The sequence below is a fragment of the Microcebus murinus genome, chromosome 9 (assembly GCF_040939455.1).
Source record: "Microcebus murinus isolate Inina chromosome 9, M.murinus_Inina_mat1.0, whole genome shotgun sequence".
In the NCBI taxonomy this organism is placed as follows: Eukaryota; Metazoa; Chordata; class Mammalia; order Primates; family Cheirogaleidae; genus Microcebus; species Microcebus murinus.
The window spans coordinates 17,848,237-17,865,163 of record NC_134112.1 but is presented as its reverse complement, the minus strand read 5'-3'; the positions used below and the strand labels follow the sequence as shown (position 1 = coordinate 17,865,163).

Genomic DNA, 16,927 nt, shown 5'->3' with positions numbered 1-16,927 from the left:
TTTAATCAATCATGCCTACCTACAGAAGCTTCCATAAAAACCCAAAAGAACTGAGTTCTGAGAGCTCCAGGATAGTGGAATAGGTGTAGGTTCCCAGGAAGTGATACTCCCAGAGAGGGCATGGAAGCTCCACACCCCTTCTGCCACACTTCCTCCTATGCATCTCTTCCATCCAGCTGTTCACCTGTGTCCTTGTAATATCTTTTATAATAGGTAAATGTTAAGTAAAGTTTTTCCCTGAGTTCTGTGAGCTATACTAGCAAATTAATTGAACCCAAGGAAGGGGTCATGGAAACCCTGATTTATAAACAGTTGGAAAAAGCACAGGCCACAACCTATGCTCGCAACTGGCCATCTAAACTGGGGAAGTCTTGTGGGACTGAGCCCTCAACCTGTAGGATCTGATGCTATCTCCAGGTAGACAGTGTCAGAAATGAACTCAGTTAGAGGATACCCAGATGGTGTACTCTAGAAAAGTATCTGTAGAATTGCTTGCTTGTTGGAGGGGAGAAATCTCCACACATTTTGGTGAACAAAGGTCACAGAATTATTTGGTATTGAAGGTTGTAAGAGTACAGTAGGAGAAATTGAGTTTGTTTTTTCCTATATTCTTACAGGCACTGAATAGTAAATTATATAAACATAAGATGAATGCTAAGTAGATAGTGAATGATTTAACCTCTGGCCAAAATGAATTATCTAATGCTCTATAAATTTCTATAATGTACTTATTACTTCAACTGGAACCTAAAGAAGTTTAATAAGTATTACGGCAATCATAAACTATTACTATCACTTTTTCACCAGACCAAATATTTAATTAATAGGTGCTTCTATGTCACATCATCACTCTACATAAAGGACATTAGTCTCTTTTTATGAACTTTTTTTTACTTTATAAACATTCTCAGGCATACACAAAGTGGAAGGAATAAAATGAACCCCCTTCTTCAAAAACTCCAAGTACCCAGCTTCAATAATTACCAACATTCTGCTATTCTTTTTACCTCTATCTCCCATTTCTCTTCTTTTTTTTAGAAGTACTATATTTTAAAGAAAATATCACACATCATTTCTTTTTACCTATAAAAATTTAGTATTATCTCTAAGGGTTTTTTAAATAACCATAATGTTACCACATTCAACAAAATAAATAATTCCTTATTATGTAATATCCAGTGCAGCTCAACATTTCCCACTTGCTCAAAAGTGTTTTATAGAGATGGTTTGAATCAGAAGCTAAACAAGGTTCACACATAAGATTGGGTTGTTGTATCTCTTTTAATCTTTTAACAGTTTCCACTACCTTTTAATTTTTCCCATGCTATTTATTTGTTGAAGAAATCATGTTGTTTGTCTTGTAGAATTTCCTAGTCTGTTTTGACTAACTGAATCCTCCTGGTATTGTAGCATGCTCCTGAAGTTCCTATACAATGTAGTAAGATTCTAGAGGGTCAATTAGAGTCAGATTCCTTTTTGTTTGACAAGAGTACTACATGTGGATTGGCTAATCAACTTTTAGTGATGTTAACACTGATGAGTAAGTTCAGATGTTGTCAGCCTAATCTATCCCTTATAAAGTTCCCATTAACCTTATTATTAATAATTACCTAAGGTTGAACTGCCTAAATCTATTATTTCATAAGAAGGAGAAAACTATTATTTTTCTAATTCTATAATTCCTTCTGTATTTATTAGCTATGATTCTTCTAAAAGAACTTTTCCTCATCAACTATTTGGTTAGTCTATATAAGAAAGGTACCAAAGATCCACAGTGTTTCCTTTTATGAGTCTTCAGAGTGACTACCCAAGCAACCTCCAGAAGTGACAATGAGTTTGGGGTTTTAAGTGTCATTATGAGCTTGTGGCATTTTGTTTTTCAATGTACTGCCATCATTTTTTTAAATCCTCAAGTTGTACCATCTTTGAGCAGTAGCTGTTCCTTCACTTGGTTCCTATGTCATTTTGACCTGACTTGTCAATCTCTAATAGCTTCCTTGCTTTCAAGCACAAAATGCCCCAGGTTCATTTCCCACATTTCCTGCCCCAGACATGGAATAGCCATTGCTCCAGGAGCCTTGATTTTTTTTTTTAATGTGAAATGGTATCTGAACACCAAAATCTGAGCACTGTGAGTGCTTTACTTATCATTACTTCTAGGATTCTTCAATGAGCAGAGCTAGAAAATATGTATTTTTTAGAAAGAGAAACTTATACCCTAAATTCATATTGACATTTCCCATTACATAATATAGTTATCATTTTATTTGTATCTTCTCTCACCCAGAAAATCTTGCTTGCCAATGACATTAATAAACCCAAGCCATTAGCAAACAGACTTACTTGTTTTATCCTCCTCCATGTAATCTCAAAATAACAAGATTGTTACTAAGAATTAGCGAATAAAGTTTAGTATTTTTTGTGGCTTTTTTCTGTCCTTAGCATACATGCCACTAGGGATACAGAGTCGAAATACTGTGTTTCAGTTACTTAAAATAATTCCTGTAGCTAAGTCACCAACCTGACATTGTTAAATTCTTGTGTTTCCATTTGGGGATTTTTTTCCCTATATTTAACTTTGTTTTGTTTTTTAATTATATATAACATACATGGTAATAAACTAAAAACTATAGAACAAGGTAAATTCAACAAAGTTTAGTTTCTGTCTCTGCCCCCTTTCCCTACAATTTTGGATTTCCCTTTCATTTCTTTTTAACAATATAACACACTGTTTTCCTTCTTTTCTTATATAAAAGGTAGTACACTATACTCTCCTGCACCTTGTTTTCACACTTCATATACCCTAGCAGTATAAAGATATCTTCTCCATTCTTTTTGACAAATGCATAATGCTTCATTATATGGAAGTAATACAATTTATTAATGAATATTTGAATGTTTCCAGGCTTTTGTTATTAAGCATAGTGTCCTTCCTTCATTTTATTCTATTTATCTCTGTATTTCCCCACAACATCCTACAACAAGATCACTAGTGATGTTGATAAAAGCAATCTTGGTGGCGTGGCAGGGTAAAAACCAAATTGGAATGTATTCAAGAGAAAAGGAAGAATACAGTTAGACAAAGTTAATATATACAACTGATGAGGAGTTTTGCACTAACAGGAAGAAAAGAAACAGGACAACAGCTAGAAGGAAAGTGAGATCAAGAGGTTTTTTTGTTGTTTTATTTTGTGTTTGAGTTTTTTTTTTGTTTTTTTTTAAGAAGAGAGAAATAACATGTTTGTATGCCAATAGGAATAATCCAGTGGAAAGGAAAAAACTGATGATGCAGGAGAAAAAAACACGATTTCAAGAGCAATATTCTTGAGTAGCTAATAAGGATGGGGTCATGTGTGGAAGAGTTGGACTTAAATAAGAATATGGCACATACAGGTGAGGAGATGTTAAGATACTTGCACAAGATCCCACCAACTCTATGCTTCAATTGTCTCATCTGTAAAATGAGGGCAATAATACTCTCTATCTCACATGGTTGAATTTTTGTAACAATCGAAATGCACATAAACCTCTTAGAACAGAGCACAATGTCTAATGAGAATTCAATGAACACTAGGTGCCAATTTCTAGTAACTACTACTACTCCTACATCATGCAGTTCAATGAAGATCTAATGAGATTCTGTGCAAGTACTAAAAAGTTATATGACTAACAGCAGATTATGTATGTTCCTTTATGTACAAAACCATGATCAGGAGGCTGCTAATATAGGTTTGGTTAAAGGTGCAATGGCTATCACTTTTAATGACTAAAAAAGAAAGTCTCCATCCACACGAGAACAACTTTCAAGCCTTGGTTTAAAATGACATTTATAAATAACAAAAGGAAATATTTTAACTATTTTACCTACTCTACAGAGAGAAAATACTTTGATGTTGGTAAAAAGAAATCTATATCCAAAACATAAGTTATTTAACTTCAGAGTTTTAGTGAAAGGTTGTAGTGTTTGCCAATTACTTCTAAATATATCTATATATTATCTGCTGTCTACATAGATTATCCCCATTTTCCTTTTAAGCTGTAATAGTAATGGAAGTAATCAGATACAAGTATCACTTCTAAACAATATAGAGAAAAAATATGCTAGAAAACTCAGTATTTGGGACTAACATATATAAATTGAGTACATTGGCAATCCAACTTAAAAAGTTTACTCCCATAATTTGTTAATAGGCAGCTTTAAAAAATTTTTTTTCATAGAAACAATAACCATTGTCAGTCAAACAAAGACTCCACAGTTTCCAGAAGCCCAAGCTTGCAAAACTTTGCAACACAAGTTAAACATATTTAGGAAGATCATTTAGTTAAAAACACAAGTACTGAAATTTCATGACAGTCAGCTAGAAAGTAATCAACCAGATTATCAATAATGGTAATTCTTATATCAAGACAAAAACTCAAAATGAAAGATTTTAAGAACTCCTAGTCCCAAAACTAGGGGTCCCAGTTTAAGAAAAACATGCAAATAATTATTAAATTTAAAAGTTAGCACATATTGTATTTAACCCAAAATATGGCTGACTAAAGTAGTATTACTCATAGCCCAGAGAGAGACTGGTAATCTCTTAACCCCAAATCCTTCTTTTAAAGCCCATACCTACTGAACGAAAGGGTGGGCAGTAGCTAAGCAAGTCCCTCAGCAGGATGAGGAAAATATCAATAGCACCCAGCAAAAAGTTGGAACATTTGCAAAAAGGAAAGACACCACAGCCTTCACCATTTGCACCTCTGAAAGAGGGCTGAGGGCTTAGAAAAATTATTAGGAGGCATGTTCACATTTCATTCATATCACTGGTCTTTGCCCCTCCAGGTCCTTTGCTAAAGTTTCTACCCAATTCTAAAAGCTAGGGTTCTTCAGATTAGTTGCAAATTTGTCTCACTATCCAAGGCCTCTCTCTCTCTCTTAGACTCAGATCCATGTATCCAAATGCTATGACATCTGACACTTTAGATGTCTTATCGGCCAACTCAAAGTTAAAATATCTACAATGGATCTCAATTCACAATTCCCTAAATCTTTCCTCTTACTTCTTCCCTATCCCCTAACAACCTGTCCCCAGTTATTTAAACAAAAAAACTTGGGCATTATCCTCAATTTTCTCTCTCTCATCTTGCCTCCCATATCTAAGCATCGGCAAATCCTAGATACTCTATCTCCAAAAATCCCCCTCAGATCAATCTACTTCTTTCTATCTGCACTGCCATTACCCTAATCTAAACCATCATTTCCAGCCTGGGCTTCTACAAGAGCCCCTTACGTGGTTTTCACGTTTTTGTTCTACAGTTAGCAGCTAGAGTGATCTTTTAAAAACCTAAATCCACTCTCTATTGATAGATGTACATTGAATTTAAATCCACTACATTGGATTTAATTCTAATTCCTTACCATTGCCAGACCTGGCTTCTGTCTCACTCCAATCTCCTCTGATAATACTCTTTCCTCCTCACTCACTAGCCAAGCTAGCATTCACTTAGATCCCCAAGCTCTTTCCCAACCCAGACACCCTCTGCCTGCAGTATTCTATCCCAGCTCTTGCATAGCTGGTTCTTAATTATCTTTTAGATCTTAGCTCAAAAATGACCTCCTCAGCCAGGTCTTCCCTAACAAAATTACAGTACAGTATTCCCTTTCACACATCCTGTTTACTTACTTCATAACACAAACCACAATCTGTGATTATGTTGACATGTATTTTCCCCCCTAAATAGAATGTAAGTGCCAAGAACAAAGAATCTGTACAACTTGTTCATTACTGCATTCCCAGAGCCCAGCACTGTGCCTGACAAAGTAGATGCTAAATGCAAATTTGTTAAGTAAAGTGTTAATAAGTCCAAAAAGTTTTACACAGATTTGGAAGAGCCAACTCATTTGAAGTTTGTTTTATCAGTTATTTTACATATAATCATAAGAATGAAAATAAAACATCTAGTCTATGAATCACAAAACTAATTTAAAACACTTGCTGGTGTGAAATTCATCTGATTCATTTCTACATGTGGTACTGATATTAGCAGATTATGATGAAGGAGCAATCATGTTAATATTTTAGTATTTTTCTCAAAATTAGTGGTCAACTTCAAATAAATTATTTTATCTTTTCACAGCAAGGAAATATCAATCCTCAGAAAAGCAGAACACAAAAATAAAACACAATTGTATGATATCCCCCAAAATACATAAAGCAAAAACAAGTCAAGGATGCATAAAAATTGGAACCCTTATACAGTGCCGGTAGGAAAGTAAAATGGTACAGCCACTGTGGAAAACAGTTTCGCAGTTCCTCAGAAAGTTAAACATAAGAGTTATCCTGTGACACAGTATATATTCAATTCCATTCCTAGGTATAAACTAAAGAAAACTGAAAATATGTTATACAAAAACTTACACAAGAATGTTCATAGCATTATTCATAATAGTCAAAAAGTAGAAATAACACAAATGTCTAGCAACTGATAAATGGAAAAACAAAATATACATAAATTTAATGGAATATAATTTGGCCTTTAGAAAGGAATGAAGCCCTGACACATGCTATAACATAGGTGAACCTTGTAAACATTATGCTAAGTGAAAGACATCACACATAAAAGGCCATATAACTATGATTCTATTTATATGAATGTCCAGAATAGGCAAATCATTAGAGACAGTGAGTAGATTAGTGATTACCATGAGCTGGGGAAAGAAAGAATGAAAAGTGACTGCTAATAGGTACAAGGTTTCTTTTTGGGGTGATGAAAATGTTCTAGAATTATTAGATAGCAATAATGGACTACACAACTCTGAAATACTACAAACCAATGACTTGTACACTTTAAAAGAGCAAATTCTACAGTATGTGAATTATAACTCTATAAGAAAAGTCACATTATTTTCATTTGAATATTCAAATACCTTCAGATAATCTGAAGTTTTAAAAGGAAAGGGAATTCTTTAATTATACTGTGATTAAAAACAGAGAAAAATAAATTTCTCATGTGCTTAAATTAGGTAATAAGTGAGACTTGGAAAATTTTGTTACTAAAAACAAATGCCTTTTCAAATACCAGTGAATTTACTATTTGTTAGACATGATAACAAATGACAATAATCAACTGAATTTTCAAGTAGTTATTTTGGTATTGTAAGCTACAGCATTAGGAAAAGTACAGATTTGAGATGGAAATTCAAATTAAATTTAACTTGTAAAACTGATATACTCTCATTCATCCAGACCTGCTAATAACACTATCTTTTACCTTGATTGAAAAATCTACTTCTTTATTAATTAGGGTAAGTACAATAGCCACTATAACAAACCCCAAGATCTCAGTAGCTTAACACAATAAAAACTGATTTGTCTCTCAATGTTAAAAAAATTACATGATACCCTTTAAATGTAAGAATCAGAAGATTCAGGATTAGCAAATCTAAAAGTACTAATTAAATTGTCAATTAAAAGGTTTACTGGTAAGATATAATTGACCATCATTGTTACCACCACCACTGTTCTGTTCTTCCGGGTGGGTGCTCACTCCTTCATCCAATAGTCAGCAAATCCTATCATGTACACTCCTTTCATTACCTCCACTGCATCATCCTAGACAAAGCTTGGTCATATATTGCAGAACACAGTCAGCTAAGTATTTAGATGAAGAACGAGGTAGAAACATCCTGATAGTACTCTGAGTAGCCCAAAGACAGAACTATCCAAACAACTGCTTAACCAGCTGGCCAAGAAAAGCTCTCTAACTCACTTAACAGACACTGCTAAAAACCAAGATGAAGAAAGCTCACTGACTGGCATAATATGCAAAATAAATTCAAATCTGAAGAGATTTTTTTCTTTCTAAAAGGATTACATAAATACCATTATCTGAAGTGTCTGACCCTTTAATATTTAACCAGATATCAAAAGCAGATAATATACTATACATCACTAATACATTTAAAGTATTCACAAGAGTCTGACAGATGAGTTTACAAAGCCAACAACACTTATATTTTAAGAAAGTCACCTAGTTAGTATCAAAAGGTTAATTTTTTTATGTCAAGAACTAAATGGGTCTCTCATAATTATGGCTTAAAAATCATGTTCCTAGTGTATCCAAATTCAGCATAATCAATTTCCATATGCTAATTTTAAAATACAGATTTTTAAGTTTAAAATATCTAGCATATTAATAGCTCAGTAAAACAATCTTCATCCTACAAGTAAGTTCAAAGAACTATAATCCAAGTCCTCTGAAAGTAGTAACTATTAACATTTCAGTACTTATACAGAGTTCAACAAGTATTAAATAGTTGACCTGAATTGCAGAAGGTACATGAAATATTGTTTCTGTGGGAAACGAATTCTGTGGATTTGTACTGGTACACATCTCCTTTCCATCTCCCATTAAATTCACCCAATCTAAAGCCCCACAACCCTGAGAAACGCTGTAAATGGAAGCAGTTATCCAAACTGCCTCTACCCCTTATCTCTTTGCAGCTAACAATAAGCAAAACTAGCTTATGGAAGCTTAAAGAGTAATATTCTCTGGAATTCCAAAAAGGCATTTCCCGTTTAGCTGTGTCCACAGGTCACTCACATACCAGATATACACCTGATATGCAACAGAGAATGCCAAAGTATTCAACTGCTATATTTCATAAAAACTAGTAGACTGAAAAGATGGAGCAAAGCAACGTGTTTTGCAGTCTTAGGATGTTGTGTTCCCATATATTCCCTATAATTTATCAGAATAAACAGAAATAACCACACACTAAGCTGTTAGGTGTTAGCACAGTAATAAGGCTATGTTATCTATTCATCCATTTGTGTTAGCTTTTAGACAACAAACCATCTAAACATATATACCTCTTTTTATATTGATTGGTTCTTTTTAGTTTACAAATATATAACTGAATTGGCCATGTTCTTAAATGCCTTTCTTCATCTCATTATACACAGCCATCATATACAACGCATGTGGTGATGGTTAAGCTTCCAAGTCAGACCAACCTGGGTTCAAATTCCAATTCAACTACTTAAGAGTTCTATGACCTTAGGCAAAAAAAAAGCATTAAGCCTCAGTTTCCTCATCTGTAAAATAGAGTTAATAAGAAACCTTACATCATAATGTGTATACAAGTAATAAATGTGATAAAGTTTATCAAATGGTATTGCCTGGTACACATGGCTACCACTTAGTAAATGTTAGTATAAAATCAGCAGTTGAATAAAAGCGTTCTATATAATCAAACTAGTATTTATATTAAGAAGAGAAACAGTTCTAAAAAAAAATCCTATTTTAAAAAGCACTGATGCATAATTAAACAAAGCATTACCTTCATAGTATTGTTATTTTCCATAAAGACATTAGAAGACTTACAAAGAACATTAATAAAACAAATTTTAGTCAGTAGTCACTCAAACTCTTAGTCTGTTTTTTATCAACCTTCACATTTAATTTAAGAGTACCCTTTGCTCAAAAAGGGTTTTAAAAATTTGAATTATATTGCTAGGTGATACAAAAGCCTAACATTTGTTAAAATTTTAGAAGATAGTAGTCTTATAAAACAAAATTAAAATTTATGTGTAGGGATTATAGCCCCTTTGAAACAACAGTTCCAAGTTGGTTAAACTATCAGGTTTTAAAACTGACATGGCTAAGAGGGAATTACAAAAATGAAAAAAAAGATAAATTTCAAATGATTTATTAGAAGCTATTTCCACTGATTATGAAAGTAAGACTTCCTTCTGGCAATCTGGATAAGGAATGTTATATTCTCAGAATAGAACCTATACAACTGGTTCTATTCTTGCTTCTTTAATTCTAACAGAATCTGAGAATAAAGGAATAATTTGGCAGCACAAACCTGCCTAAAAGACCAAAGTAAAGAAAGTGACTACTTTAGGGACAGAGGAAATCTACCTAGAACTGAGGGACACAAGCAAGAGGCATTTTGACCCCAAGACTGAAATGGGAGCCAAGGGCCAGAAAGATATGCCTTCAAAATTGAATTCAGGGTAAGTCAGATCCATTTTAGTTAATGTTTTATATGAGGACAGTAAGAGAAGATAATGAGAAAGGTGCCTCATTGGATTTAGATACGTATTTTTTAAGTTTTCCCTGGGATAATCCATTCTACTAGATAACAAGTTCAACCACTTTGATAGTTACATCTCTGACAACTAAGTCTAAACTCAGATCAACGTCTGAAAACCAAGTAAAAGTGGCCTTCTCATCAGGTATCTTTACCACCTAATAACAATTACCAAAATTTAACAATTATTTCACACTATTTCACACAATTTCAGTATCTGAAAAACTAAAGTCATGAAGTGACAACAAATGTCATGTTAGAAAAACATTCATAACTATCCAGTTATCAACATGAACTGGAGCACTTCCCAGTTCCTAAATCAAGTCCTAAACCAATTATCAATACTATTCAAAGTTAGCTATACTCCAAAAGTGCTCAATTCCACACCTGAGGTTTTTAATGACCACTTTGTGAACAGTTTCATAAATATGGCAACTGTCTAAACTCCTAACTAGAAAATACTTCTCCCTTCATAACCCAGTGAGGATCTAAAACCTTTTTACTTAGTAGTATATTACTCAGTGCAAACATTAACTCTAAAAAAATAGTAAAGAAGGCCGGGCGCTGTGGCTCACGCCTGTAATCCTAGCTCTTGGGAGGCCGAGGCGGGCGGATTGCTCAAGGTCAGGAGTTCGAAACCAGCCTGAGCAAGAGCGAGACCCCATCTCTACTATAAATAGAAAGAAATTAATTGGCCAACTGATATATGTATAAAAAATTAGCCGGGCATGGTGGCGCATGCCTGTAGTCCCAGCTACCCGGGAGGCTGAGGCAGAAGGATCACTCGAGCCCAGGAGTTTGAGGTTGCTGTGAGCTAGGCTGACGCCACGGCACTCACTCTAGCCTGGGCAACAAAGCGAGACTCTGTCTCAAAAAAAAAAAAAAAAAAAATAGTAAAGAAAAAAAAAGATATCTGATGATGATTCTGGCTCATCTTGTCTGCTTAAAACTGTTATTGACTCTTTACAAAAATGCAAATGTCCCTGTGAACCTTTTCTTGAAGGCTACACATTCCCCTAATCCCTACTCCAGAGTTAACCGTTCCCTGTGCTCCTACAGCACACAGCACATCCCTCCTGTACAACACCAGTAACATAATAGTATAGCCATTTACTTACATGTCTGCATCCCCCACTAGATCCGAGTTTCATAACAGCAAAGGACTCTTAACATCATCTTCATACTAACCAGAGATATTCAAATACCAGTCAATAAAATACTAGTTAAATAAATAAATGAAGCCCAAGAAAGTGTGCTTTAGGTGGGGAGAGATACAATTGTTGTCAGTTTATTGGGGGAGGGAAAGTTGAACTTTAAATATCCACAGGACAACTATCTGTGATTAAGTCAAATCAATATCTGACCATAAAGCTAGATCTTAAGATCTTAAGACTTTGAGAGTTTAGCCAAAACTCCACTAACAGCATGTAGACATGTGACCTACCCTTGCAGGGATCCTAAAAGGACAACTTCAAATCTCCATTTTCCCTCCTCCACCAGCTCCCATTTATTTTCCTAGGAGCCACTGCCCACAGGGACCAAGGCCCTCCACCTACCCTTGACCCATCAGATCCAATTAGAGCAGTGTTGACTTTTCTACTTCTTACTGGGGAACTCCTGCTCCTACAAGGCACTGGAGCCCTACTCTGCTTCCAAGCCCACCCACGTTCATCAGGCAGATGTGCAAGAAATGGGCACAAGAAATGATCCCCATTAAACACCAAATAGCACTTGAAAAACACACACAGTATCGGTGTTAAGTAACAACCATGGGTGGTCATAAGAACCTAAACTTCTTCTTTTGTAATACTGCTAAAAGAAAACTGTTCTGAATTCTAAATAACAACCTCACAAAATAAACTTTTAGGACTCAAATTCCTATGTTGTGGACTACCTATGGCTTTGGGTTATCATTAAACAGCTGCTCAGCAACTGTGATGCTTCAAATCAATTCTTACAGGATAAATAAATCAGAACATAAACCTGAAAAATCTCATAACTATACAAAGTTTTCGGCAAAATTCTATGACAATAAATACATGAACTCCCCAGCCCTAGGCTCCACCCACTCTCATTATCCTAGAAAAGAACTTTAGACATTACAATTCACTTGAAGAAAACTTACAGAGGTCATTAATAGACTGCACAGTATTTGGTATAGTCTCCAAAAGTGTCTGCAGTGTGTCTACAAGAAGTAGGCAGCTCAGAAGGAGGAGAGAAGTTCTGCAACTGATCTTGTCCTCAAATAGCTGACTAACAGTCCTCCACTAGTGATTAGCACTGCATAGGCAGAACTCCTGCCAAAACAGGCTTCCCCTGGGGCAGATAAGGCAGCTTAAAAAAAAAAAGTTTTAGAAAAGTGGTAACTGTTGGTCTACATACTGCAGACCAGTTCCTTTTGGTTTAATAATATAAACAAAGATCTCACATAAGTATATACGTTCAAGAAAGTACTTACAAATGGTATTTGGGTGGTACTAGAGAAGTCTATGAATTTTAATTTTGACCACTTTGAAAAGCTATTTTTCACTTCAAAAATGTGTAAAACTAAGCATATGCAACAGGAAATCTTTTGTAAAGGAGAAATTTTCAAATTGTTACTCTCTCTATAAATTTTAACTTCCAAATAAAATGTTTGAATAAATGAGAGCTCCAACTAGTTTGTTCCAAGTACTTACATATTCAGGGCTTTTTTCCCCCTACTAAAAATATTTATCAAAGTACTGACAAACACAGCTAATGCCATCTAAGTTGTTTTTCTAAACCACCTGTTTTTGCAATAACTGCCCTAGTTCTGTAGTTATTCTAGAAAACTAAAAACCTAACTTAATATTGCAACACTGAAACAGTCTTAATTCACAAATATCTTGATACAGATTAAATGTCTTTCTTACTTAGGTGCATAAAACAAGTGTGAAGCCTAAAGAGCATAGTTGCCTTCCAAAGGATCCATCTGAAGTTTGATGAGAAAAATATTTATCACCCTAAAATCCAAGCCTCTTCATTATTTAAACAAAAGGTTTAGTAACTGAACACTATTTATTCAAGAAGAAAAATTTAGCCAGGTGTGGTGGCTAGCACTTTAGGAGACTTGAGGCCAACAGTTCAAGACTAGCCTGAGCAACATAGCGAGACCCTACTGCTCCATGAAACATAGAAAAATTAGCCATGTGTGGTGGCATGCACCTATAGCCCAAACTACAATACTTGGGAGGCTGAAGCAGGAGGACTGCTTGAACCTAAGAGTTTGGGGTTACAGTGAGTTATAATGATGCCACTGTACTCCAGCCTGGGCAACAGAGAGAGATCTTGTCTCAAAAAAGAAAAAAAAGAATAAAAAAATGTATGTAATGGAGAATGTGAAAGCCTCACTTTTGTACACAGTACTTTATAAAACATTTCTCTTCTCTTCTAAACTATTCCAAGACTTCTTAATTACCAACCATGTCCTTTCAAATCTGACTTTGGGGACAAATGGAGCTGTACAGTCTGTATTTTATTATCTTTGCAATATCCAGGTAAATGGAAAACACTGACACAATGATCTACATGTGGCCATATGAAAGGAATAAAAAGATGGACCAAATGGTGGGGGATGGAAGGACTGTTCTCTTCTAAAGAAATGTCCATGTATCCTCTACAGGAGAAAAATGTGGAAGTAGTAGTGTCAGAAGAAAGTGAACCCACACCTTTAACTCTTTGCTTCTTGAAACATATATTGTAGTTTTGGGGTTTTTAAAAATATACGTATATAAAAACTTAAAATTCTATTTTTAGTAGAGATGAGGGTCTCGCTCTTGCTCAGGCTGGTCTCGAACTTTTAACCTTGAGCGATCCTCCGGCCTTCACCTCCCAGAGTGCTAGGATTACAGGCATGAGCCACCACTACCGGCCTATATAGTAGTCTTGAGAGTATAATTTTTATAGGGGTCACATACTTAAATTTCCAAGAAAGAAAAATTATTTTCAATTTCTATTCAAACTTCTGCACCAACTGTTGAGAGTTAAATGGGATTTTAGTCTATTATGCAATAAAAGTCTAATATGGGTTGTAGTGCTTCTTTTATCTTTTTTTCTGAGATGCACCTGTCATTCCCATATTAAGTTGATGACTTTAAGTCCAAGGAAAATGGTGTCCTTTCCGTGCCTGCCAATTCTTATGTCTCTTGATATTTCTGCATACTCTTCCTAATTAACTGAACCTTATCAGGAAGATATTAATGATGGTTAGGAAACTCAGGAGACACCCACAACCTCAGAACTCAAAATACTTCGCAGTCTACCAAAGGGAGACCTATTTGATTCAAGACGGGAGGGGAGAAACAGGGAGAAGGAAGGTACATGGCACGAAAAGCTGGTCAGAGCAGTTGCACCCAGCTTTTTTACACACTTACTGGTTTGCTAGGGTATACGTTAGATAGATGCATTTTTAGTTTCCCCACGGTCCAGTTCAAGAAGCAGCTAATAGTCTGGTCACTGTATTTCTGATTCGGTGCTTTAATGATGAGGGTCACAGGAATCTCCATCCCACTTTGGTCCATGGTGCCCCAAAGTCGGACGGAGTCAAGAGGAGCAGCAGTTAAACCCAAAGGAACCGAGGTGGTTACCGCCGGCGCGAATGGGATGAGGACAGAAGTGAGTTCTTAGTATTCCGTGTCCAGATCAGTCACAAGTGCATCGGGCGATAAGAAGGCCATTGCCAGTACCAAGGATGGACAGAGGCGGTGGCGGCGACGGCGGCGGCGGCGGCGGCGGCAGCAGCGGTGGCGTCTGGGTGCTGGGCCGTGGATGCAGTTCTCCCCGCCAGGTCCGGGCTCCGCCGGGCTCCGGACTGTAGAAGGAGGCGGGGGAAAGAGTAAGCGAAGAGAAGGGAGGTTGGGAGGGTAAGGACAAGACCGCCGCGGTCACCGCCCCGCCCCCGCCGCGACCCCCAAGCTGAAACGCAACAAGGCCCCTACGCGACCGCCCCGCTGCGCGGGCCGGGGAAGAAGTTGGGTGGCTCAGGGCGGACAGCCGGGGGCGGGTACCTGAAAGAAGGCAGCTGGGCCCGCCACCGCCGCCCTCCGCGCGCAGGCAGGGCCGCCGGCCGCACAGTTCGGCCGGGCGTTCCCCCCTGCGGCCGCTCCCTTCCTGCTGCGCGGCGGCCACGAGCGCGGCCCAGCCCTGGGTCTCGCGAGGCGGCGCGGCTGGCAGTGAGAGAAGTTGGCCGAAGGGCGCGGCCCGGCTCTCCGCCTGACCCCTCGGGCCCGGCAGCGCAGAGCAGGCACCAGCCGGGCGCGGCCGAGGCGTCGGCAGGTGGCAGAAGGGCGGGGACGGGAGCCGGGGCTCCAGCCGCAAGCGCGGTGGTTTTGTTGTTGTTGCGAGGAGGGTCTGGGTCCCCTTTAAGCCGGAAGGCGCAGGGCGGAAGTGCGTCACGCGCGGCACGCCCCTGCGCGTGGCCGGCCAGCGTCGCAGCCGCCCTCCGGTGTGCCCGGGTCAGCGGCTGCCGGGTTCCGCGTTAGCCAGAGGCCGTCGGGCGCTTTGGAGCCTGCCGGGCCTGCCGTTCGCTCGGCCTCGGCCCCCAGCCACGTGGAGGCCTTGCCATTAGCTTAGCTGGCGCAAGCATACCATGTCTTGACCACAGCCTGAAGATTAAGGAAGCGTTTCAGCGTCCCAAAAGTAGTCTGCAAAAGTTAGCGTCCTGCGTGATGCTGAATGACACTGCTGAAATTTTAAGTCGTTTGTCTGCAAAGCAAGGGTGCCAAGAGCTTCGGCGGAGAAGAGGCCGTGGGGTGCACTGCGTAAGGATTACAGGCGTTCAGTTAACCTGAAGTCCACATGGACTTCTTGTGGGACTCTGGCTAGCCTTTCTGGGCCTGCGTTGACTTCTCTAAATGGGGATGGTAATGCCTACATGACTGCCTGCTGATGAGCAAATGGTTTCAGTTTCTGTCTTGTTCCTTCCTGTTAATCTTCGCAGAAGTTGACAAGTGTTCGCTGAGCACCTACTGCGTGTGATGAAGTGGGTTAGCAGTATTATTTTTCTGTTTATGTCTTAGACGTAGGAACGTAAGGTTAAGTCTACTGCCCAAAGTTCCCTTACTCTTCATTTTCTGCACTGGTTTAGGAGTCAGTATAGTTAAGTTAAATGTTGTTAGAAGTGCGTTTTCACACCTCCAAGACTTCCACCTACAGATAATATAGGGGGTTTTGGAAAGTGGTCTCTTTCCTTCTCGGCATCAGAAAGGACTTCAAGCTTCCTACCATTGGATTAGTAACCAACGGGAAATTCTTCCCCTCAACAACTAATGAAGTAGGATCCTTTACAGCCTCCCGTCACTCCCCTTGCTCTTTATGGTAGAACACCTACCATGTCTTAGCAGTACTCAGTCAACTGTGCATCCGAAATGAGTGAAGTCCCTTTATTTCCAGTCGTGGAATAACGACAACTTGCTGTGACACAAGTTTTCTGTAACAGACTGTGCTACCCAGTCACTATAATGGAACCTTAATTCTAGCTTAAAATACTGTTTCAGACTCCCTTGCTGTTAGGCGCAGCTATTTGACACAGTTCTAGCCAATGAGATGGAAGTTGCTACCAGGGTTACTAAGAAAGCGTTTAGAAATGGTCCAGCACTGCCAACCAGAGCTCATCCTTGCCCTACACCTGTCTTTCTTCCTGGAGAATGTGAAGGAGTTAAAGCACCCACAGTTCACTCATAAAGCAATAAACAAAAGAACCAAGGCCTACATACCAAGCAAGGGTGGCAGAGCAGAAAAATTGTAAGATGCTGGGGTCTTTCATGGCATCATTGTGCCACCATAGAGGCCCTAAGCTATCCGCCCTAAGACTTCTTGTTT

At 38.1% G+C, this 16,927-nt stretch overlaps 1 protein-coding gene across 2 annotated transcripts in view; it reads right to left on the bottom strand.

The window, feature by feature from the left end:
* Positions 1-15,479, bottom strand: part of HERPUD2 (HERPUD family member 2) — a 38,162-nt gene extending 22,683 nt beyond the window's left edge. Inside the window, exons 1-2 of one of the 2 annotated variants that reach the window (XM_012777559.3) lie at positions 15,115-15,479; positions 14,482-14,918 (exon numbers count right to left, since the gene is read on the bottom strand). In XM_012777559.3, coding sequence (XP_012633013.1) covers positions 14,482-14,628 — 147 coding nt within the window. In that variant the 5' untranslated portion in view covers positions 14,629-14,918; positions 15,115-15,479. Of the gene's footprint in view, positions 1-12,212; positions 14,451-14,481; positions 14,919-15,114 lie in introns of those variants that run through there. The other variant, XM_076006313.1, reaches the window with a different exon arrangement.
* Between the last annotated feature and the right edge of the window lie 1,448 nt (positions 15,480-16,927).